Here is a 22,774-nt window from a genome sequence, read left to right on the forward strand (position 1 = left end):
TCATCATCCCTAAAAGAAGCCCATTAGCAGTCACTCCTCATTCCCCTTCTCCCCAGCCCTGGCAACCAGTAATCTACTTTCTGTCTCTGTGGATTTGCCTACTCCGGACATTTCATACAAGTGGAAGCATATACTGAGTGGTCTTTAGTGCCTGGCCTATTTCAGTTGGCATGCCCTTTTCAAGGTTCATCCATGTGGTAGCATGAATCCCTCCTCCATAGAACTCTGCGTTGGGTTTGGACAGTTTTTTCACCACCAGATGGGGGGTGTGGTAGTGGGCTGGGGCCTGCAGGAGGAGGGCAAGTAGACGGCGGAGGTCACTTTGTCTTTGGCAGTGTTAACGGCACGTGTTGCAGTGTTGGGGGGACAGAGAGCATGGTTTAGCGTTACACCCACTGCAGGGGTTTGTTAACGTGCCCGGGAGCTTGGGACTGCCTATCTGAGGCTCGGGGGCAGGAGAAGGACAAGTCTGCAGATGGGAAGGAACTCTGAGGCCGCCTGGGAGGATCTGGGAGGGCACCAGCAGTCATGATGCAAAAGCTAGCGGTTTCTGGTGCAACAAAGCCCAAGTCTCTACTGCAGAGTTGAGTCTCTCAGGTATCTCTCTCAGAGAGAGTCATCAGAATGTGGCTTCTTAATCTTAAACCCCAGGCACAAGTTCTCTGAGGGTTTCAGCTGTGAGTTCTCACTCAGATTTTAGGAATCTTCACTAAGGAAATAAAATGTGACTATGACTTCGTTCTTCCACTCCGCTAGTGGTTGTTTGTCCTGGGGAGGAAGCCAAAGTGGCAAGACCTGTCCTGCTGCATGGCCTGTGGTCAGGGTCAGCTGACGCTGGCAGACAGAGTGTGGGATGCCAGGACACAGGCTCCCTGGGGCAGGATGGAGACCTGCTGCCCAGAGGGCTGAAGCTAGGGGACAGCCAACGTCTAGTGGGGCACGGTCAGAGCCACACCACAGCTGGGGCTGCAGTGAGCCTGGCAGTGCTGGAGCCTGGGGTCAGAGGCCAAGGAAACCAAGACTGGAGCAAGTGGGGAAGGGAGTGGAGGCACAGACGCCCAGGGCATTGCCTGGGAGGCCAGGATGCAGGCCGAGCCAGCATTCACTGCTCAGGTATTCAACAGGATTTACTGAGTACCTGTGGCATGCCAGGCCCGGTCCTGTGCTGGGAACAGAGCAGTGAATTAAACAGACGACAGAATCACACACTCATGGAGTGAACAACATTGTGGGCTGAGACAGACATTGTACAAATAAACGGTTGAATATATATCAGATAGATGCTGTGGAGAGGGATTAAATTAAATTAAGTTACTTAAGGGGGGTGAGAAGTGCTGGGGATGGCATTAGGAGTGTTGCTGTTTTTTATAGGATAGTCAGGAAGGCCTTGTGAAAAAGGTGACATTTGAGTGCAGACATAAAGGAGAGGAGGGTAGGAAATGCCATCTGGATGAAGATCATGCCAAACGGGACCAGCAGGTGCAAAGACCCTGGGGCAGGGAGTGTGGTTTGGTGTTCAAGATCTGAAGGGTGACAAGTATGATTGTGGGGGAATGAGCTGGGGGAGATGAGCAGGGACTAGGGGGACAATGAGTGAGGAGGAGATGAGGCCGGGGACACAGGGGTTTGACCACCAAGGCCTTGTAGCCTAAGGACTCGGACTTTTCCTCTGAGTGACATGGGAAGCCATTGTACATGACTTTTCATCTTCAGCTCACCATTTTACATAGATTTTGCCCCTGTTTTCTGTAGTCACACCTCCCACAAGACTCTGAATGCCACCTGCAGTCTTCTGTCATGCTTTTATTCAGACATTGGGTCATCATTTCGTTTCACATGTAGCCCTGTACTGAACTCAAAATTGTTTGTCGAAACAGTAAAATGTACTGTTGTATTTGAGTGGTTGTTTCCAGAAAGGCTAGGAGAGAGGAGAGGAGACATGATGGTGCTGCCAGAGCAGATGGGTAGTGGGAGGGCTGTGGGGAGGCAGGGGGAGGTGTGGAGATGCCCTAAGAAAGCATAAAGAGGAGGCTGGTCGAGAACCAACAAGCCTGATGAGAAAATGGACTTGTCATGTTCTTTCAAGGTCAGGTGATAGAAAGCTGCAATGGAGGGGGTTTATCAAACACAGCCAGGTCAGTAACACAGGGGTCCCCTAAGGAGAAGGCAGCTCTGCGAGGTAAGCGTGGAGACGCCTGGCTCTCTGCTGGCTGAGGGAAAAGCATTATTAATGGACCATCTAACATCCAATTCTGCCCTGCTGCCCTGCTCGTGGGTCTGGGGGCTCCCTGCCACACAGACACAACCTCGTGCACACACCAGCCATCTTGTGGGAATATGAACAAAAATGAAGTGCTTCCCCTTAAAGCCATAGCACTCATTGAGTGAATTTAAAAACAAACCAATATTAAACAAAATTTTCATGTTTGAAGAATGCTTCAATCAAATAGGTAGTTTAACGGACTTGAGAAGAGATGCTCCATGTAGAAATCTGTAGTGGGTAGAACATATAGGATTCTGATATGAGAACCATCTAAATTTCAAATACTTTAAGCAGAGTTACAGTAATAAAGTGAGGTGAGCGAAGGGGAATGAACTAGAATAGCTAATTTTCTTTTCTTTTTTTTTTTTGGTAAGGAAGATTCGCCCTGAGCTAACATCTGTTGCCAATCTTCCTCTATTTGGTATGTGGGTCACTGCCTCAGCATGCCTGATGAATGGTGTAGGTCCACACCCAGGATCTGAACCTGTGAACCTGGGTCACCAAAGTGGAGGGCGCTGAACTTAACCATTACACCATGGGGCCGGCCCCTAATTTTCTTTTTTATGGAGAAGAAATGATATTCTTACAATTTACATTTGGGTAATGGGTGTGTTTCCTCAATCGCCAACGTCCTCCTAATGCTTCCTTCAGTATGCTTTCTCATGCATCATATTCGGTTCTCTCCTCAGATGACAGCCATCTAATAAGCACCCAACACATGTCATTTTCTATTCCTTGCCCACTATGTTGCATCATAGGACTTATTCCTGCTTTGCATATTATATATCTGTGTATTTATTTTCTGCCTCCCCATTATGAATTGTGAGCCTCATAGGAGCTGGGTGTTGTTTTGTTTAACGGCTATAATTCTGGCATACTGTGGTATCTGAACTTTGAATTAATGAATGTATTATATATCTCTCTCACATATATTTTTGTTGGTTTACATGTCATTCATATTCTTTCTTCTCTTGGGCTCCATAAGAACACAACTTGAATTGTTATGATGACTAACGTATACCTAAGGTGAAAATGTGCTAAAATAAAGTGCTTCCTACCCCAGTTTTGACAGTGACACTGTGTGCAAGAGTGTTTGGGGGACAGACCCAACCTCAGGTACACAGTTACAAAGAGCCTCAGAGGGAGTTCTGTGAGTGAGACCCCCTTAGCCAGAGTATAGAGAGGGAAGAGAAGTTTGGGAGAGATTTCTTTGGAGGGAGATGTAGCCAAGTGGACAGGATTCGAGGGGTTCACCTCCTTCACCTCAAGCCTGGTGAATCACATGGAGAACTTGAAACGTGTGCTCACAGACATACTGGGGTCTGGGCCGACTCAGGCTTGGGGCCTAAACTCTCCGAGGCAGCAGGAGGGAGGCGGCTGTATTGGCATTGGCCTGCACTACCCGAGCTTGTTGGGTAAGGGATGTGAGAGAATTTTCCATAGACCACACCTGACCTAAGTGGGAAAGCGTCAGGTTGGGGTTGAATTGGGGCCTCTTCAATAGGGTCTGCTCGAGGGGAGGTGGGGCTAGAGCTACGAGAAGTGGGAGCTGATGTGGAACTCCTCAAGGTTGTGGGAAGGAGTCACGAGTGACCGCTTGGTATAGAAATGCATTTACCTAGGTCATGAGGAATTTAGTAGAGAGGTGCTTTCCAAAGAGCCCCCCAAGAGTAAGGGCGAGCATAATCACTTGCCAGACGCATAGGGCTCCAAGCCGCTCAACCAAGTAGGAACAGCCCACCCTCCTGCCTTTTCTGTCTTCATGGCTTTGGCCTGTGTGAGTCAAATTACAGCCACTATTTGGGGGCACAGGGAGAGAGCAGATACTGCTCTGTCTCCCAGAGAGGCAGGCAACGTCTGACTTCAGGCCTCAGTGTGGGGTGGTGATGGCAGCAGCAGGGAGAAAGCTGACCTTTGACTGAAGATCAAAGGTTGAAATTTTATTTAATGACTTTGGCTGGACTTATTCCAATTACAGAATTGAAATTATGTTTTGTAATTTAAAGTCACCTCAAGACTGCCATTATATAAGAGTGAAAAATCATAGGATCTGCCCAAATTCCTATCCCAAGGCAAAGAAAGATTGCTTGCACAAAATATTTCCTGCTCCTCCACCCATCCTTTGAAAAAATGTGCCTTGATATGTCATCACTCAGGCTTTTAAAAACTTAGCAGTTACATTGTTTTCTAATATTTCTGCAGACAATTTAAAAATAATTTTGCCATGTAGATTAGAGCAATATTGTAGATAATGTTGTAGGCCAATCCAACAGTCACTCACAAATCCCTACTCTCTTGCTGGAACCTTCTACTACAGAGGCTTGAAAAGCTAAATCTTCATTTCCTTAGAGCTAGGGGTGGCCATGTGATAAAGTTCTGGCCAATGGGAGAGAAACAAAGTCTGTGGGAAAATTCTTTCTTTTCCTGATAAAACAGATGGAACTGTTGTCTTCCCTTTCCCCCTTCTTCCTACGTTGAATATGGGTATATTAGAGCTATATTAGCTACTTTATGGGAAGAAAAGAAAGTCCTAAAACATCACTGGGATGCCAGTCCTGACACTGTTGAGGAATGGCCTTCCTCCAGACTTCTTGACCTGTGAGGAAAACAAACCCTTATCAGCTTGGCTACTGCTAGTCAGGTAATCAGTTACTTGCATCAAAAGCATTTTGACCAGAACCAAAAACAAAACAAAACCTTGTTAACTGATGTTAGGAGTGAAGTTAATATCTACCTATAAGCAGTCATTCCTTTAATTCTCAAACATCTTAGTAGGATTTATTGAATATTACTCTGGGCTAGGCACTTAAGATACAAAGAGAAATGCAAAGGTGCTCCCATTGGAATGAATAAAAACTAGTAATAATTAATAAAAATATTATACATGCTATAATACCAATATGGATGCACAATGTGCAAGTTATATAGAAAGAAGCAGTCTGGAGGAGTGGAGGAACGCTGGGAGAAGTGGTGATTCTTGGACTAGGACTGAGGGAATTATCAGAGGGAGAGGGCTGGGGGAGGACTGCAGGGGGTTGGGGACAATGCAGGTAGAGTACATGGGGATAGCGAGGTAACATGAAGTGATCGTACTTTGTAAATATTTCGTTTAATATTTAATAGTACTTGTGCTCTAGAGTTGGACTACCTGGCTTCAAATCTTGGCTCTCCCATTGATAGTTGTGCAACTTACAAGTAAGATGTTTAGTTTCATTTTCCTTATCTGAAAATTGAGGTTTTATATACTTTGTGGGTTTGTTGGGAAGATCAGATGAGCCAAATCACATAAGGCTTTTAGTATGTGCCTTGCACATAGTAAGTATTCCATAATTCTTAATACATAAGACTGTATTCTGGATGGTGGGATGGCCTCAGAAGAATCTGAGAAGGTTGACTGGGGCTAAATTGCGATGGGCCTTGTATGCCAAGCAGAATAACTTGAACTTGACCCTACAGTCATTGGGAAATTCTTGTAGGTTCTGGAGCACAGAATTAAGTCCACAATGGCCTCCTAGTTGTCAGATCCTATGGGTACTTTATCTATGTGATACTTGGCATGGCTCATTCCCTTCTTGAAGCTTTTTACTTAATCTCACAGATACATTTTTTTCTTGGTTTTGTTCCTATTTTAAGTCTGATCTCCTCCCAAGTCATCCTCAGTCCTGCTCCCTGAGGAATCTGTGTCGAGTGTAATCATGATCACCCAACCTGATTCAAATCTGAAAGTGGCTCCCGTTCCCTTCGGGTAACTCGTATGTGGCGTAAAGGAGACTGCATTTACACATTCCTGCAGACTCCTCTAGACCATGTTTTCTGTGCCTTCACGTGGATTCTGCCCTCTGCTCCTATCCTGTGGAACTCCTGGGGCTTCTTCGGCTGGATTGCTCTTTTTTGACTCCAGGTGCTGTTTCCTCTCCCTTAGACACCCCTTTCCTTTCTCTATTCAGCTTATGGCTTTTCCTCATTCTCGCTGAATGAGGACGTCGCTGAATGGCATGCCCACAATATCCTCATCTTTTTATTTTCAAGCTAAACAGCCTTGTGCTGACTCATTAAACAAAGGAATAATGATTTGCTATAATTTTGTCTTTATATAACTGGTGAACATTTTCCAGAAGGGACTAATTTACTGTTTCTGTCTGATCAAAGACATGCTATGAGGCACACTGCATTTCATAAAATCATGAAGCACTGTTTTAGGGGAAGTTAACTCTCAGCTTTGAGCTATGCTTCCAAATTGCCGTCCACATTGTGGGTGAGGCTGAGAAGAGACCAGAAGAAAGGCAGCCCAGTTACTATTTAAGAAATTTTACATTAGATTGGACTGGCCTTTTGGTTATTACCCTGGATAGGATTTTCAGTTACTAAAATGAGTCCATTTTGGGGACTGGAAGGTTTCCCTGATCTGGGAGTGATGGGGAAGCTAGGGCCCATGCTGTGCTGGATACGTCATCCAGGGAAAGGGAAGGAAAGAAGCCCCAGGGCAAATTAAAACAGGGGTCGTGAGAAAGAATAACATTGCTTTCTGCTTCTCTCCTGCTGAGTCCAGCTTGTGCAATAAAACGATTTTATTTGCCCATCTCTACAACTGAAATAGGCTCAAAGGGTGGTCCCGTGACTCCTCATTTCTTACTGAGTTTCGACTCACTCTCAAAGAGGGGACCAAAGTTTTGGCTTCTTGCTATTCTGCATTTGATAATGCGCTCCTATGAAATGAGTTAAGGCTCAGCTGAACACTTCTTAGAATACATCATTTTTGAAATTTCCTTCTTATCATAAATAGTGGTGAAAGTTCATGAACAAAGATGTTTATTGAACTTTGTGCACTTTTGAAAAATTAAAATACCCATGTAAGTATCAATAGGGTTAAGTAGCCTAAGGTATTTCTTCTCAATGGAAAATTAGGCAGTTATTAGAAATGAGATTTATACAGTGATAAAACATTGAAAAATACCACATATCCCATAGTATAATTGCAAAAATATTAAAAACCTTTAAATTAATGGCAATGTATAAAAATACTGTTTGTATCGAGGTGTTAGGATTATGAATAATGTTTGAGCTTCTTTCTACTTTTCTGTATTTTCCAGATTTTTCTTCATTCCTTCTTTTCTCCTTCTCTTCCTTCCTCCCTCCCCCCCTTTCTCTGCCTTCTCTCCCTTCCTTCTTTCCTTTCTTCCTCCCTTCCTTCCATCCCTCCCTCCTTCCATCTTTCCTTTCTTTCTTCGTATTTATTGAGCACCTATTCTGTGTAGGACCTCTTCCAGGCTCTGGGAAGCCATCAGTAAAGACAACAGAACTCAATTCCACATCCCCTTCTGTGGCAGGTTGGGGAATGGGCTGGAGAGGAAAGAACCAGAGGAGAGAGAACAAGTAGGAGGTGATGACCCCAGATCCAGGTCAAAGATGACGGAAGCTGAACTACACCAGTTGCTCTGCCCCCTTCTTCTCACATGAGCTCTGTCTGGATACCTTTACCTTCCTGTGTTCATTCGGGCTTCTGCTCAAATGTCACTTCTTAGAAAGGAGTTCTGGGGGCTGGCCCGGTGGCACAGTGGTTAAGTTCTTGCGTTCCGCTTTGGTGACCCGGGATTCGCAGGTTCAGATTCTGAGTGCGGACCTACTCACTGCTTATCAAGCCATGCTGTGGTGGCGTCCCACATATAAAATAGAGGAAGATGGACACAGATGTTAGCTCAGGGCCAATCTTCCTCACCAACCACACACACACACACACACACGAGAAAGGAGTTCTGTAACCACCCTAGCTCCTTTACTCTCTTATCTTGCCCTGCCCCAGTCCCCCGCTCCCCCCACCCCCACTTCCCCAGCTGCCTTTAAATAGTACTTATCCCTACCTCACTGACATCATAGGATGAATTTATATATTATTTGTCTCTCGTTTATTGCTGTCTTCCTTCCCTAGAAGGTAAGCATGAGATAGGGACTTAGGTTTATTCATCGTTGTATTCCTGTCATTTAGAAATCTGTCCATACAGGACATAGGAGAGGTTTAACAAATATCATCTGCATGATTAAACAAGTGATTCCTAAATCTATATCCTTAGCTTGGACATCTCTCCTGAGTTCCAGATTTGTATTTTCCATGCCTACTAACCCTTTAAAGTGTATCCTGAGTATACTTGGAACTCCAGATGTTCGAAGCTTCTTATGATCAGCCTCCTTCCCCAGCCAAATCTGCTTCACTTCTTGTGAAATCCTCTCCGTTAAGGTCATTTCTTTGTTGATTAAGTCTTCAACTCCATGCTTATGTTGCTTTGTCACCACATCCTTTTTGTCTGGCTCCCTAGGAGACAGCATAGGAAAGCAGGTAGATCTGAGGGTTATCAAAGGATTTAGGGGAAAGATTTGTGCTGGGGTACGTGTGCTGTGACACTGTAGCAGAGGGTGAGAGCTCACATTCTTTCCACTTGTTGATATTCTAATGCATTTGCTTGTACTGTCTTGTCTGATTGAAGAAGGAAGTATTTGTACGTTAGGGTTTTCTGGTGATCTTTATATCCTCCAATTGACTGAACATGCTTACTTGTTCCAAGCAGGGAAAGACTGGCATGACGTACAGCACTTTCCCTGTTAAACATGGTTATAAGGAAGGGATGGAACAGCTGTAAGGGTATTCTGTGTATTTATTACTGATAATGAGTTCTGAGTAATATTTTTTTATGGTGAGGGGAGAAGTGGTAATTGAAAAACAGTAATTAATACCATTTTTCAGGTCAACACTAAAATTTAATTCTATTCAGGGTATTTAGACAGGAAGCACACAAGTTTACCTGTTCTCGACATAGCCTTTGAATTACCTTAATAGATGTTGCCTTTGGTTTTTTTTTTTTTTGCAATGTGTCTCTCGTTCATACCTATGAGATCGTTCATACCTATGAGAAATAAGCCTGAGCAAAGGACTGACATTCTCTGAAGCTCCATCAAGCCACATACACTTTCAAATTACAAGGCAACGTTAGTTATCCTGGGGCCCTTCCTTCAACTCTAAGATGCATGTTTCTGATTTCAAGGAGCTTGCAGGTGTGATGGGAAAACACGCCTGTTTAATATAATATAATACAATAATAATATAATAATAATATAATATAATATAATATAATATTGCCAAAATGTTACATATATTTTAACGTGTTTATGTGTATTCTCATCTACTACTTTCCTACTGGCACTCCTTCCTCCAGCAAACTGAATCATTGATCCTACTTCTGCACCTTAAAAACAAACAGGAAACCAAACTGTGGAAGCCACTTGTGTCCTGCAATCACCACGTTCCCCTCTCGTGACTCGGAGGCCACTATAAATCTTACTTGGAGATGCTTCCAGAGATTAAGGCATTAGAGTTGAAAGAGACGTAGGCCCTATCAATGCCTGGTTCTGCACTTGATGGCCCTGTTGAACTCCATCAGGGAAAATGCACGTCTTCTCTAACGGGTGTTCTGCACAGACGGCGAAGTGTGTGAGGCTGTCCTGGCCCCGGCGCTGCTGCAGACGCGGGCGGGGCGGGCCCAGGGGGCGGGGCGTCCAGGCGGGCGGGGCGGGGCCTGGCGGCGGGGCGCGTCCTCCGCTAACGGTCCGGGCAGACGGGCGCGTGCCCGCGGGCGGCGCCTCCGGGGGCCCGTGCCGGCCGGGAGCGCGCCGCCGCCGCCTGCGTCTGCCCCTCCCCGCGGCCGCGGCTTCCTCTCGCGTTTCCAGCGCGGCTCGGGCCGCTGCTCCGGGGCTGCGGCTGAGCCCGGCCGGGGCGGCGCTGGTCTGCGCCATGAGGCTCCCGCCCTCCGGGCCCGCGCCGGGCCTCTCGGTGCGGCGGGGCCGGCCGTGAGCAGGCGCCGGCGCCTGGGGCGGACGCGGCCGTGCGGCGAGGACCCCGCGATGGGGGACAGGTAACCCGCCCGGGCCGGGCCGAGGGCCGCGAGGGTCCCCGCCACCGCGACCCCGGGCGGGAGGGCGCGCTCGGCGGGCGCGGGGCCCCGCGCGGCCCCGCTGAGCGTGCCTTTGCCTTTCGCACAGGTGGCTGCGGGTGACCGTGCTCCCCGGCTGCGTGGGCTGCAGGACCGTGGCCGTTCTGGCGTCCTGGACCGTGCGCGATGTCAAGGAGCGCATCTGGGCCGAGACCGGCCTCCCGGTGTCGGAGCAGCGGCTGCGGCTCGGCGACAGGGAGGTAGGGCGCCGTCCCCGCTCCCGGGTGGCACGTGGGGCCTGCCGTCTGTGCTGAGGTTCTGGCACATCCGTAGGCTCGCTGATAGTGCAAGCGAACGGGTTTTGTTCTTGTGTCTTGGAAGACAGATGCTCATTTCACGCTCACGCTGGAAATAATGCTTTGTAGATAACATGAAAAAATGACACGGGTATGTCGCTATCAGTAGCTGTAATTTTTATTGGTTTATCATTTCAATATTTGCATTCCCCTCCTCCCTGTCTTGCGTGAATCTTCACTTCCTGAAATATCTCAAGATAACTTTTTTGATGGGCATTACAGCCAGAGGGTTTTTTGAGTTTGTTGTTTGCCTGTTTAGAGACGTTATCATTGAAGTGACTTAATCATTACTCATATTTTTCTAGTTGTATTATACATTTAACTGGAGTACTGGTAAATTCACCTTTTATGTCTTAGAAGTTTCCTCCCATTTGCAGGACTGAAAGGATTTAATATAGAAGCTGTTATTTGGGGAGTAAGTTTATATTAAAACTTCTGAAGTGAAAATGAATGACAGCGGATTAAAACTTTGGAAAATAGGAGTATTTCATATTATCATATATATCCTTTAAGATTTGTGAAAATACTGCAATTTTCTTAAAGGAGGAGTTAAGTGGAGACGTTTTACTGAAAAGTAGTTTATTCTTTTATCCTAATAAATATCTTCACTTTTTGTATGATAAAAGAACATTATTTCCAGGATTTAAAAGAGGCAAAACAGAGTTGAACAGATACACAAGGAATACTTGAGCCATGCAGAATGCCATGTCAAGTATTGGATTTCCTTACGACCCAATACAAATTCTGGCAAGGTACTCTGTGCCTGTGATTTTTAATCCCTCAGTGTAATCTTGACCTTCTGTGTCCCAGGTCACTCGCTGGTCTCTTGCCCACTTAGACATAGATTTCTGGTTAACCTGTTCTTATGTTCCTCCCCGGATCCGTCCCCCTTACCAGTTCCCCAGGGTGCTTGGTGGCATGCAGACAGTGACTTGATTGAGGACTCTGGACAGAGTTGAGGAGCAAAGCTTGTCATTCTTACCTCTTTTTCTGCACCACCGCTATCTCTTAACCATTCTGTGTATACTCTTCCTGGTTCTATACCCACTTCTTTGGTTACCCCTCTGGTTCTGCTTTGTCATCTGGTCCTCTAGATGTAGTCATATCCAGAGGCTCAGTTGTGGCTCAGTCTTGCCATTAGAAGTGTTTTTGGAGGTGTCTATGCAAAACGTCGATATGGAATGGTGAACGTGGCAGTGGTGTGTAGAATGTTTCAGATTGGGTGGGTGGGTATTGGGGGGTCTCGTTTGGCAACTTGTGCTAGTGTAAGATAATGAGGTTCTAGACCACGATTGTAGAGGTGAAACTGAAAGGGAAGGATATACAGGAGACTTTGTAAAAGACAAAATTTATGGCAGTTTGGCACCAAATGGGTGTGTGTGTTGGGGAGGCGGTGGGGGTGGTTGGATGTAGAATAGGGCAGAAGGCCTTGCCAAGCCTTGTTCACAAGCTTTGAGTCAGACCAGGAAAATAGTGATTCAGTTAGCGGAGATGAACAAGTACAGAGGGGAGTCTGATTTTGGAGGAAAGGTGGTGATCAGTTTGCTTTTATATATGGTTCAGCTGATGGTGGAACATAAAAGAAGCATCTGGGAGTATGCATGAAGAGGTAGGTGAACTAATCCTATTTCCTGTACCGCCAGTAGGTAACAGAGGCCAAATTAATTAATGTGTTAGAGAATCTGCTTTCCTATTTCTAGCAGGAATGGGATAAAACGAATTCTAACAAATTCTAAGGTGTCTGCTGTGTAAGAGTCTAGACTAGAGTGGTACTCAACAGGCAGCTGCAGATCTGAGGCTGAGGGGATGGAGGTCAGCGCTGGAGATTTAATTTGGGGAAGTAACTTGCTCAGCACACGTCTCCTCTACTTTGGTAAAATGCACTGGGAATATGATTAACGTCTATTGAGCAGCTGTGTTTCACACACTGTTCTAGGTACTTTGCATGTATCATCTCATTTACTACTCAAAGCAACCTCATGAGTTAGTTATTACCAGTCCATTTGACGGAAGAGTAATGCTAAGATTCAGAGAGATGAAGTGTCAAATCAGGATTTGAACCCAGGTCTGTCTGATTCCAAAGTCTATGGACTTTTTACTGTCACTCCATAGAGGGTCTGCCAGAGTGTCAGTTGAGGATAAATAAAAGTTAAATGTGAAGTTCTGTAAGACAGAAGAAGAGCTTAAACTATTAAAAATGAACTTTAAAGTTGAGGATGGAGCTCACCCCGGAAACAGAAGAGGGTGCAGTTCTCTCCCGGGTCAGAGAGCACCGGCTTCTGCCTAGTTTAGTCACGCTAATGTGTGCCATTAAAAAGGTCACCTTTATATACGTGAATCTTTCACAGAGGTGGTTTTCTTTTCCTTTTTAGGTCAATGCTGCTCAGAACCTTTTAGATTTGAATTATTGGCAAGAATTCTAAATATTTCAGGGTAGGCAGGAAACAAAAGCTGTTGACGACTCGCTGTCACTGCCTGGTTTGGGTTGGTAGTGGACATAGTTAGCAGTAGGCACTCAGTCCTCCATCTGTCTGGGTCCCCTACCATCCTCCTTCTCCTTGTCTCTCTTTTGCTTTTCTGGCCTGGAAGTGGACTTTGTAAGTTCTTTACTTGACCTCCTGTCCCATGAAGAGACTGATGCTATTCGTTGTAGCTGTGCATTTTCCTGGTCCTTTTTCCTCCGTACCAAACGTGTTTGAGCCGCAAACTAGCAGGTTTGAAGTACTCCTCTCCTGTCTTTAATTGATGAAAAATGTCCTCCCTGTCAGCTCTTGAATCTTGAGAACCTCCTCGTGTCCTTGACAACTGAACAAAGGAAGAAGTGTTGGGGAAATCCAGGTCGAAGTTAATTTTGTATTGTTTGCTTAATGATTTGGAGAGAGTTACTATTATTTCACAGTAAGAGAGAGTCACTTCCCTGTCAGTAGGCCACTGATTACGTCTACCAGAAGCATTCATTGTCAGGCTCGCATTGCCAGTGCCATCTCTTCTTACTAGCATCGGTCTCCTCCCAGCCTCCTTCCTTCTCAAGTCCTCTTTAAGGCTGGGAAACTTGCTGCATTTTAGATTTCTTTCCTTCCTCCCTTCCTGCCTCTCTTACTTTAAATGTACCTTAGCAGTACTGGATTGGACCAGTAATCCTTGGTTTATGTATGGCTCTCTTTTAGTAATTAATTAATTAGTTAATTAACTAACAACAGAATGAACAACCATGATGACATCCTACAGCGGGAGAATTAGAACACTGTTGATATTTATATTTACCTCTGTGATTCTCCTCCCCAGCCTGTATGCCTATCTCTCTTTCCTTACCCCTTTGTGTTTATTATTCTGGTGCCTTTTTTGTAGTTGTTTTAATAGTTTTATCTAAGTGTGTGTATGTGAGTGTGTATATATATGTCTACCTATTTACGTATATATATGTGTGTATGTGCATGTTATAACCTAAACATGTGACCTAAACAATATACTGTTTACTTTTACTTGTTTATGAACTTTATAAGGAGCTTATTATTCTACATGTAGTAACCGGGAATTAGCTTTTTTTCACTCAATATTATGAATATTCACCCAAATTTATGTGTAGTTTAGTGAATTCATTTTTCATTGTTGTAATATTCCACTGTATCAATATGTCATAGAATTTGGGTTGTTTCTAAATTTTTGTTGTTAACAGTACTGCTGTGATTATTCTTATCCATATTCCCTGTGCAAGGAGTTTTTACAGGCTTGCTTTAAGATTCAGTGGGAATATGTATATGAAAGTGCTTTATAAACTGGGAACTGTAACAGTGTGTTCAGATTTGTATTTTAGAAATGGGGACTAGAATGCAGATGATGTACAGAAAGTAAGGAGACCAGATGGGAGATTGTTATAAAAACCCAAGAGATGTTGAGAGTCTGAACGATTGGAAATGCAGAAGAGCAAGTTTGATATGAGAGAAATTGAGAATGGACATGCTCGGACCTAGAGATTAATTGGACATGTGGTCTGGAGAGAGAGAGAGAGAGCTTTTCCCTGAGCTTTGCTTGTTAAAGTGACCAGGTAGAAGGTGCCAGTATCAGTTGAGATACAAAGTAAAGGATCAGAGATAAGTGTTGAAAGGAAAGCTAGTGAGCTCACGTTTTGACAGGTAGAGCTTTAGGAACCTTGGAGGGTGTCAGTGTGAGATGGGTGGTAGACAGTTGGAAATACTGAATTTTTGATATGGTAAATGATGTCCTTCATACCCTGTCCAGGAAGTAAGTTACAAAGGTGGTTCTTCGGGTGAGATTTTGAGTAATTTTTTGCAGACTGTTGACCTGTAAGAAATCACTCCATAGGAACACTTGAGACTGGACCTCTGGGGAGAAGATTGATCTGGCTTTGAATTAGTTACCTTATTTTTCAAAAAGGTACCCTATTACACTGCTCCTGTGGGTCCTGATCACACAGTATTGTACCCTGCCTTTATGAGAAACAAAACAACCACAGGAACACGAGTTTCAAGGTGTTTTTCAGGAAAGCTGATTTCAGGGAAATTATAGACCAAAGCAGCTTCAGAGGTGGGAGTCTTCGCTTGCCCCTTCCTTTCACGTCACACCTTTTTGGTAGCAATGTTGGAGACATTGGGTGTTTTCCAAAGTGTATTTCATTTTTTTTTTTTGGCGAGGAAGACTTTCCTTGAGCTAACATTTGTTGCCAGTCTTCCTCTTTTTGCTGAGGAACACTGTCCCTGAGCTAACATCTGTGCCCATCCTCCTCTTTTTTGTATATGGGATGCCACCACAGCATGGCTTGATGAGCAGTGTGTAGGTCCACACCCGGGATCCGAACCTGTGAACCCCGGGTCGCCAAAGCAGAACACGCAGACTACCAGTATGCCACTGGGCTGGCCCCCCAAAGTGTATTTCTAGGAACAATATCCTATAAGATACTATGAAAATAAATGAAGAAAAATTTTCTGCTAAAATTTGTGAAATACTGCTTAGCATAATCCTTTCTAGGATAGTTATCATACATGTGAATATGTTAGATGCCCTAAAAACCAAATTACTCCAGCTAATTTAGAACATGTGTTTTTTTGTCCTGTAATGTCTGTTGACACCCTGTGGAGCTCTGTTCTGAGGAGTATACTTTGGACATGCTGATCAAAGGATCATTCTGGGTTGATAATCCTGATTCATCATAAAAAATTTAAATTATTTTAGGGAAAAATATGTGTATCTTTATTTGTAATTATTTAAGGAAAAATCCTTTAAATTTTTAAATAAAATTTTTGACTAAATTTCGGTTCTTTGAAATATTCACTTCTCCAGAGTGACTTTTTTCCTGATAAGAGCATTATTTCTTAAGTGAAAAACAAAATTGAGGTAAAGTTCTGAATTTACAGCATTAGGAATTGTAGTGCTTTTCATACATTTTCTTTTCTTTTTTTCAGTTATCTGACTGGATCAAGATTGGAGATCTGAATTCCAAAGATTGTCAGCTTTTTGTAAACCTTCAATCAAAAGGCTTAAAAGGGGGAGGTATAACGTTGACTTTACCAGGAGTATGTGCCATTTTTGGTTGCACAAAGATGATGTTTTAGAAGTGAAATGAAGGTGGATATCATTAAGATGCCAGAGGGACTGCCGGGCCTGGAGGGAGGCAAGGGCCCGTGGAGCTGGTGAATGATGGGAAGGCGCGGGGTGGGGCAGTCTGTGGGGCAGCGTCCTGTGTGGCCTGGTCTTGGTGGGCAGTTGTAGCAAAACCATGCCAATAAATTTATAGTGATAATTTTGTTTTTTTAAGCACAGATTTCGTTTTTACTTTGTATAGACAGCCTTTTTCATTTCTTTTTGTGCATCTGAGAAATTGCTTCCCTCTCCCCCATTCTCCCTGCACTTTCCTGTCGCCTATCTGCAGGTAACCTGGTTAGTCATTTCTGAGAATCTCCAGTTTAGGAAAGGTTTAAGGATATTTGAACTGGACAGCCATTGAGACAGTGACTGTGCTGAATTTCAGAACAGTCGTTCTGTCGATTGGAGTCTTTTCTGTCAGTTGAGTTTGAGAAGATTAAGAATGTCATAATGGGCACCACTAACTCTGGCTTATTATTTAGTGGCAAAGCACCCACAAAATAGCACCGTTTATTTCATTTGCTTTGGAGAATAGCAACAACCTCCTCACCATTTTCTTTATTTTTGAATTAATAATCTTTTGTGACATTCAGTATATTTTTGAACACTTTTTTAAAAGTAAATTTGTAGTTTAATTAAAAATCTTGAGATCTGATAAAATTGAATCTTTACTTTCTACTGAATTTGTTTAGTCAGGTAGATTTTCATACCAGAGTGCTGCAATAAAATGTATGAAGTTATAACTTCTATAATTTTACTGTTTCTTGGAACCGAATAACACATTGGGAACAAGCCATGGAATTTTTTTTCTAAATCATTTTAAATGTGTTCTGTATTTTAGGTCGATTTGGTCAAACAACTCCACCACTTGTTGATTTTCTCAAGGACATTTTAAGAAGATATCCAGAAGGAGGACAGATTCTTAAGGTAGGGCATGTGTTGTGTACATGTGTGAATTTACATTGATAAAAATGAGATGGAGTAAAATTAGACGTCCTGTTAGCCTTTAAATTTTTAAAAATTTCGTTGAGATGTGAACAGCCGTCTTTATTTCCTTCTGCGCCTGCAGCGCACGTACTGGATGGGATGGGTTGAGGAGGCAGTCGGTGTAAACAGATGGGGTTTCAGAGGCGAGGAACACACTAAGCTGCCGCGTGCTGTGATCAAGCACAGTGTTGCTCTAGGAACACTTTTTTTGGTAATTTTATGTAATTACATAATTTAATTTAAGAATTTTTTTTTTTTTTAAAGATTTTATTTATTTATTTTATTTCCGCCCAAAGCCCCAGTACATAGTTGTATGTCATAGCTGCACATCCTTCTAGTTGCTGTATGTGGGACGCAGCCTCAGCATGGCCGGAGAAGTGGTGCGTCGGTGCACGCCCAGGATCCGAACCCGGGCCGCCAGCAGCGGAGCGCGCGCACTTAACCGCTAAGCCACGGGGCCGGCCCTAATTTAAGAATTTTATGTACAACATTGTGCAGGGGCATTACAAACCAACCAACCGACCAAACAAAGAAAAGGATACAAAACCCACATCCAGGGGCCTTGACCACAGGCCTGTCAGACCTTGGGGTTTAGAGGTTTGCTTTTTGAGAGAGTCTTATTTAATAGGATAATTATTTTAGTTATTTATTTCTATTTATGATATATTCTTTTAGTTTGAATACACACATTTAAAAAACAAAAAACTGAACAACCATAAAAGAAAGCAATAATAGAAGATATTGCAAAGATTAGATTTTGTGTTTAAGCTTGTGTTTAGAGCTTATGTTTAAGAAACCTCCCTAATTAGTTGTAAAAGTAGATTGGTTATTATGCATGTTCCCTCTTATTAATTTATTTAGTGTTTATTACCTTCAGTATCTTAGCCTTCATTATATTTTCTAGTGTAGATGGTAAGTTTTTGGAGAATAAAGACTCGGTCTATTTAACTTATCTTAAATAGTTGTACTTGGATATGTGCTGATTGAGGATTGCTGCATCTTTAATGATTTTGATAATGACGATATATTGGAGCAGTTTAAGTCCGTCTTTCAAAATAGGCATCAGTGGTTCACAGAAGGTTAATTTGAAAATTATTTTTATATTGAGATATTAGGAAAGTGAAGATCAAAGAATGTGGTTATTGGGTTGTTATGGGGCAAGAGAGAAGTGAAGAGAATAAATTTAGAAGGAAGATTTCATCCCTGGTAACAGGAGTGAGGTCTCTTCAATTCAGCAGTGAAGGATTGGGCTCCTGTCGTGACACATGGCCGGTTATGAGCGAGGTCTTCGCGCGTCCTGTAGTCAGCAAGCAGCTGGTGTTGAGTCCTTCCACTTTGCTTGTTGTATGTATTTGTGTGCTAGCTTGCTCAGTGTAATCTTTGTTCCTTGGATATTTTAGTTGAATTCAACTGTGTTAGATTTAATAGGAATCTTAGAAATCTCCTAGACTTAGACCACCACCTTTTGTGATGTTTGCTGAAACAGGCCCAGAGAGATTTTAGTGACTTGCCCAAAATCATAGCAAATTGGCATGTTTATTGACCCCTCTTCTCAACATCAGTTTGAAAGAGATCCCTTGAGAAAAAACGTCCCATCCTATTTTTTGTTCAACTTGAGACTGATAGCTGGCACCTGGATTTGGGATTTTATCTTCAGCGTTCTTCATCTCTGCTCCCTAAAATACCCATAAATACAAATAGATATCCAAATGAAAACAAGATCCAACCTCTACAGTGCTGTCATTTTATAAGTTAGCATTGTATTTTGTTGCCTATTTAATTCTTATTTTTGTTTTTTATATTATAATATCCTAATGTAAATAAGGCTGCTAATTTTTAGGGATTATGTTAGACTAAATAAGGTAGGAATAGGTCTAAAAATCCTATGAGAAATAGGCAGTTGTGTAAATAGGAGGAATTTGTAGCTGGGAAGGAGGTAGATAAGGGCGTGGTTCACATGTTCGTGTTTGGGGTTGAACGGGTGGGATAAGACTCCCCGACCCTTTAGTGTGTACTGGTGAACCGAATGCCTACCTGATCTCAGAGCTAGCTTCAGTTCGGCACTGTTCCCTCACTCAGTCTTACAGTTGTCTTGTTTCATGTGGGCACCATGTCACCTTTCATCTCTGATGAAGGCTTTGCTGTTGGCATTGCTGTAGTATCAGTATAAGCTCTCTTCAGTTCTTGCCCATCCCCACCGCCCCTCCCCCCCCAACCCCCGTTTAGTGATACCAGTGCTGGGAAAGTAAAAAAATAGCTCTCCCCAAAGTTAGAGGTTAATGAATATAATAATACAGGGTGAATTATTGTGTTTCTAAAGACTCATCCATTTAAAATATAATCACTTGATTTGGTTTGGTCTGAGTTGGGGCTCATCCAGGCTGTTGTCGTCTGTTGACTTTCCCTTACTTGAGACAAGGTCCAGGATAAACTAGGACAATATCTCTGGAGTTTGTTTCAAGTTTTAATGATTGTGGTGTTGGCTCAAGAAGTTGGACTCTTATTTCAGAGTCTGGAGCTCCCTTCAAATGGCCCAGTGCCCAACGTGTTTTTGGGGAGGTGTGCCAAAGAGATGGGAGTTGTTGAGACTAGGGTTTTTTTGAGGCTACTGATGGGTGGAAATCTTGTAGTTTGCCCTGTCCTTTTCTACATTACAAAGGTCTGACCACCCATCCACCCATCCACTCACCCACCATCCACCACACAAATAATATTCCTGTCTTCTTTATGAAAGGAATAAGTCAGTCCTGACCTTTGAGGAAGCTGAAGGAGAGAGACAGGTTCATATCTCGAGTTCTCAAGAATGCAGCATGTCGGGCCGGCCCCGTGGCTTAGCGGTTAAGTGTGCGCGCTCTGCTGCTGGCGGCCCGGGGTTCCGATCCCGGGCGCGCACCGACGCCCTGCTTCTCCGGCCGTGCTGAGGCCGCGTCCCACATGCAGTAACTAGAAGGATGTGCAGCTATGACATACAACTATCTACTGGGGCTTTGGGGGGGAATAAATAAATAAATCTTTAAAAAAAAAAAAAAAGAATGCAACATGTTAATGGTACATATAAACTGATACATTTTTCTTCTAAGAGAAGCTACGTTTGGTAAGCGAAATGATAAATAAAGGTTAATGATAAATAAAGGTCTATTTTTAGTAACTGCTCAAGAATGACGTACATGTCCCAGATGACAGACCAATCTGTGCAGCTTTTGGAAATGGAGTAATTTGTTTTGAATGAAGGCTTTAGGTGGATTGTAAATAAGAGACCGAGTTGTAAATAGTCTCAGGATTTGTATTTAGAGGCTAAGAGAAAACAAGTTAGAAAACGCATTTTAGGTGGGTATAGTTGGAGAAGAACTCATTACCTTTCAACCATACTCTCATATGGATGTAACAATTACTTTTAGTGGTATCCTCACCAGATCTCAAGATAATGATGCAAATAGTGGGTTTCCTTTACTTAAATGTAATTACTTTTTAAATATTATAGGTAAATACAAAGATGGGCAGTAGATTACTGTATTACTAAATATTATTTTTTGGTGTATTTCTTGATTAGGAATTAATTCAGAATGCAGAAGATGCTGGGGCCACAGAAGTTAAATTTTTGTATGATGAAACTCAATATGGAACAGAGACTCTTTGGTCACAAGATATGGCGCAATATCAGGGTAAGACTCAATAATTGGTTAGGAACAAGTTTTATTTTATGTACTAACAGGTGATTTTTAGTGATTTATAATACTCTGTTTAATGAACAGTATAATTACCACCTGTACTTCACTTCTTGGCATATTTAATTCCACTTCTTCAGATGTTTTTCTCTGCTTTTGGTGGGCAGGTGTCTCTGCTAGTTGTTATTTTTAGAGAACAAAGAATAAAAATCTCCAAAATCAAAGTAACAAGCAATGTAAATACATAAGCTTCTTATTCTATTCAGGCAACTTGTGAGTATTTTATATCATTAGCAAGACAAAAAGACACTCTTTCCACATATATAACACTTCTCTGCACTTGGAAAGAAGTAAGAGGCAGTGCTTTTGTGTATTATTTTCTGCTTTTAGGGTACTCTTGAAGTGTTTTGAAGTGAGGTGGGAGAAAAGATTGAAGGAGAGAGGGGAATAAGGAAAATGAAAGACAATAAGAGAACCATAACCAATAGACTCCTGATGTCTCAGTCCTGCTCTTTGAACTGTTGTGTTGAAAAGAATGTTCTTAACTTTTAGGGCAGCTTTACAGTCAGTAGGATCATTGTGAATGACTGTATATGATAGAAAGTTATTGAGAAAAGGGAGGATCAGTTCAGACTTTTCTGGACATATTTTTAAAGAGATGTAAGTCATATATTTTTGAAAAGATGCTTTATGATTTAAAAGGGCAATCAACCTTATTAAATATTTAAACATTAAATATTTAGCATTTATTATAGCTAATATATTCATTCTTAGGTCAGATTTGTGATATGAAGGTTGCATTTTTTTTTTTGTTGTATAAAGAGATGCGATGAGATGTAATAGAGCAGGAGGTTTTCGTTCTCTTCCTAACTCCTGCCACCTTCATGATCTTGGGCAAGTCATCTCACCTCCATTGTCCATTTTTATAATGAGAGGATTAAACCAGTAGGGTTTCCTGGTTCTAAGATTCTATGATTTAGTGTAGCCATTGTTGAAAGATACCAAGTGTGGATATGAAGGGCTTTGGTTTAATTCCACAGGGCTACTGTGTTGTATACATCTCCACGGGGTACTGGTGTGCTGAGTGGCAGCTCTGATCCTCACGTTTACTCACTGTGATTAAGCAGATTAGTGAGACTTGCCTAATTTCAGTCTGCTCACCTATAAAATGGTAATAAGAACAAAATCTGCCTCCCAGTTCTTTTGAGGATTAAATGAGATCATATATATGGTAATGTTTTATGTCGGGAGGCATAAGGGTAGTATTCTGTGTGTACTGTAGATCCATAAAGGTGAGAGTGTGAAGAGATCCTAGAGTATTTTGCCTCAAAATTCTACTTAATGTCTAGGGTTTTTTCTCCAGCCTCGACTTCACCTCATTTAAACAAATATTTGAACAAGATTATTTAGCTGAGTTTGTGCATAAGTATGCTTAGAGATAGGCTATTTAAAGTGATATCAGATTATCCAATTTAAAATAAACTTGGACATTTTTATAAAAGCAGATAGAAGTAATCTTTGATATCTCTAACAAATATTGTTGAGGGCCCTGCGTGCTCTTGCATATTTGAGAGTGTCTTTCTCTTGCAGTCAGATATGAATGTTGTCTTGGCTGGTATCATCTTGATCACAGGTTTTTTCCTTTTACTGATACTTTGTTTTGCAAGTGGGAACTCTTGAGTCCAACTTGTTTTTGTTCCTTTTTATATAATCAGATGACAAAGGCTCAATTTGTCAAATCAGTTGGAGAAGAATAAGAGATCTTACCCAGTTCTTTACACCTTACCGTGGATTTCAAGGATGTGGTTAATTAAGAGACACCAGAGAAGGAAGCATGGAGAAGTCTTGGACCCGCACCCCCTCTGCCGGGTCCTTTGTGCTGTGTCAGGACACACTGGCCGGCTGGGTGTTAGGGGAGTGGCCTCTAAGTGATGAGTGCAGGCTGTCACTTACACAGAGGGGGCTCCTTCAGTCATAACACAT

General features: G+C 42.7%; 1 protein-coding gene across 7 annotated transcripts in view; it reads left to right on the forward strand.

Annotated features, from left to right (window-relative positions):
- SACS (sacsin molecular chaperone) overlaps positions 1 to 22,774 on the forward strand; it is a 118,592-nt gene that overhangs the window by 64,097 nt on the left and 31,721 nt on the right. For 2 of the 7 annotated variants that reach the window (XM_087436306.1, XM_087436307.1), the window contains 4 exons: positions 10,292 to 10,442; positions 15,959 to 16,046; positions 16,981 to 17,066; positions 20,677 to 20,788. In XM_087436306.1, coding sequence (XP_087292432.1) covers positions 10,292 to 10,442; positions 15,959 to 16,046; positions 16,981 to 17,066; positions 20,677 to 20,788 — 437 coding nt within the window. Of the gene's footprint in view, positions 1 to 9,996; positions 10,165 to 10,291; positions 10,443 to 10,472; positions 10,630 to 15,958; positions 16,070 to 16,980; positions 17,067 to 20,676; positions 20,789 to 22,774 lie in introns of those variants that run through there. The other 5 variants (XM_087436311.1, XM_087436312.1, XM_087436308.1 and 2 more) reach the window with 4 other exon arrangements.

The sequence above is a fragment of the Ceratotherium simum genome, chromosome 10 (assembly GCF_057802395.1).
Source record: "Ceratotherium simum simum isolate JZ-2026a chromosome 10, ASM5780239v1, whole genome shotgun sequence".
Classification (NCBI taxonomy): Eukaryota; Metazoa; Chordata; class Mammalia; order Perissodactyla; family Rhinocerotidae; genus Ceratotherium; species Ceratotherium simum.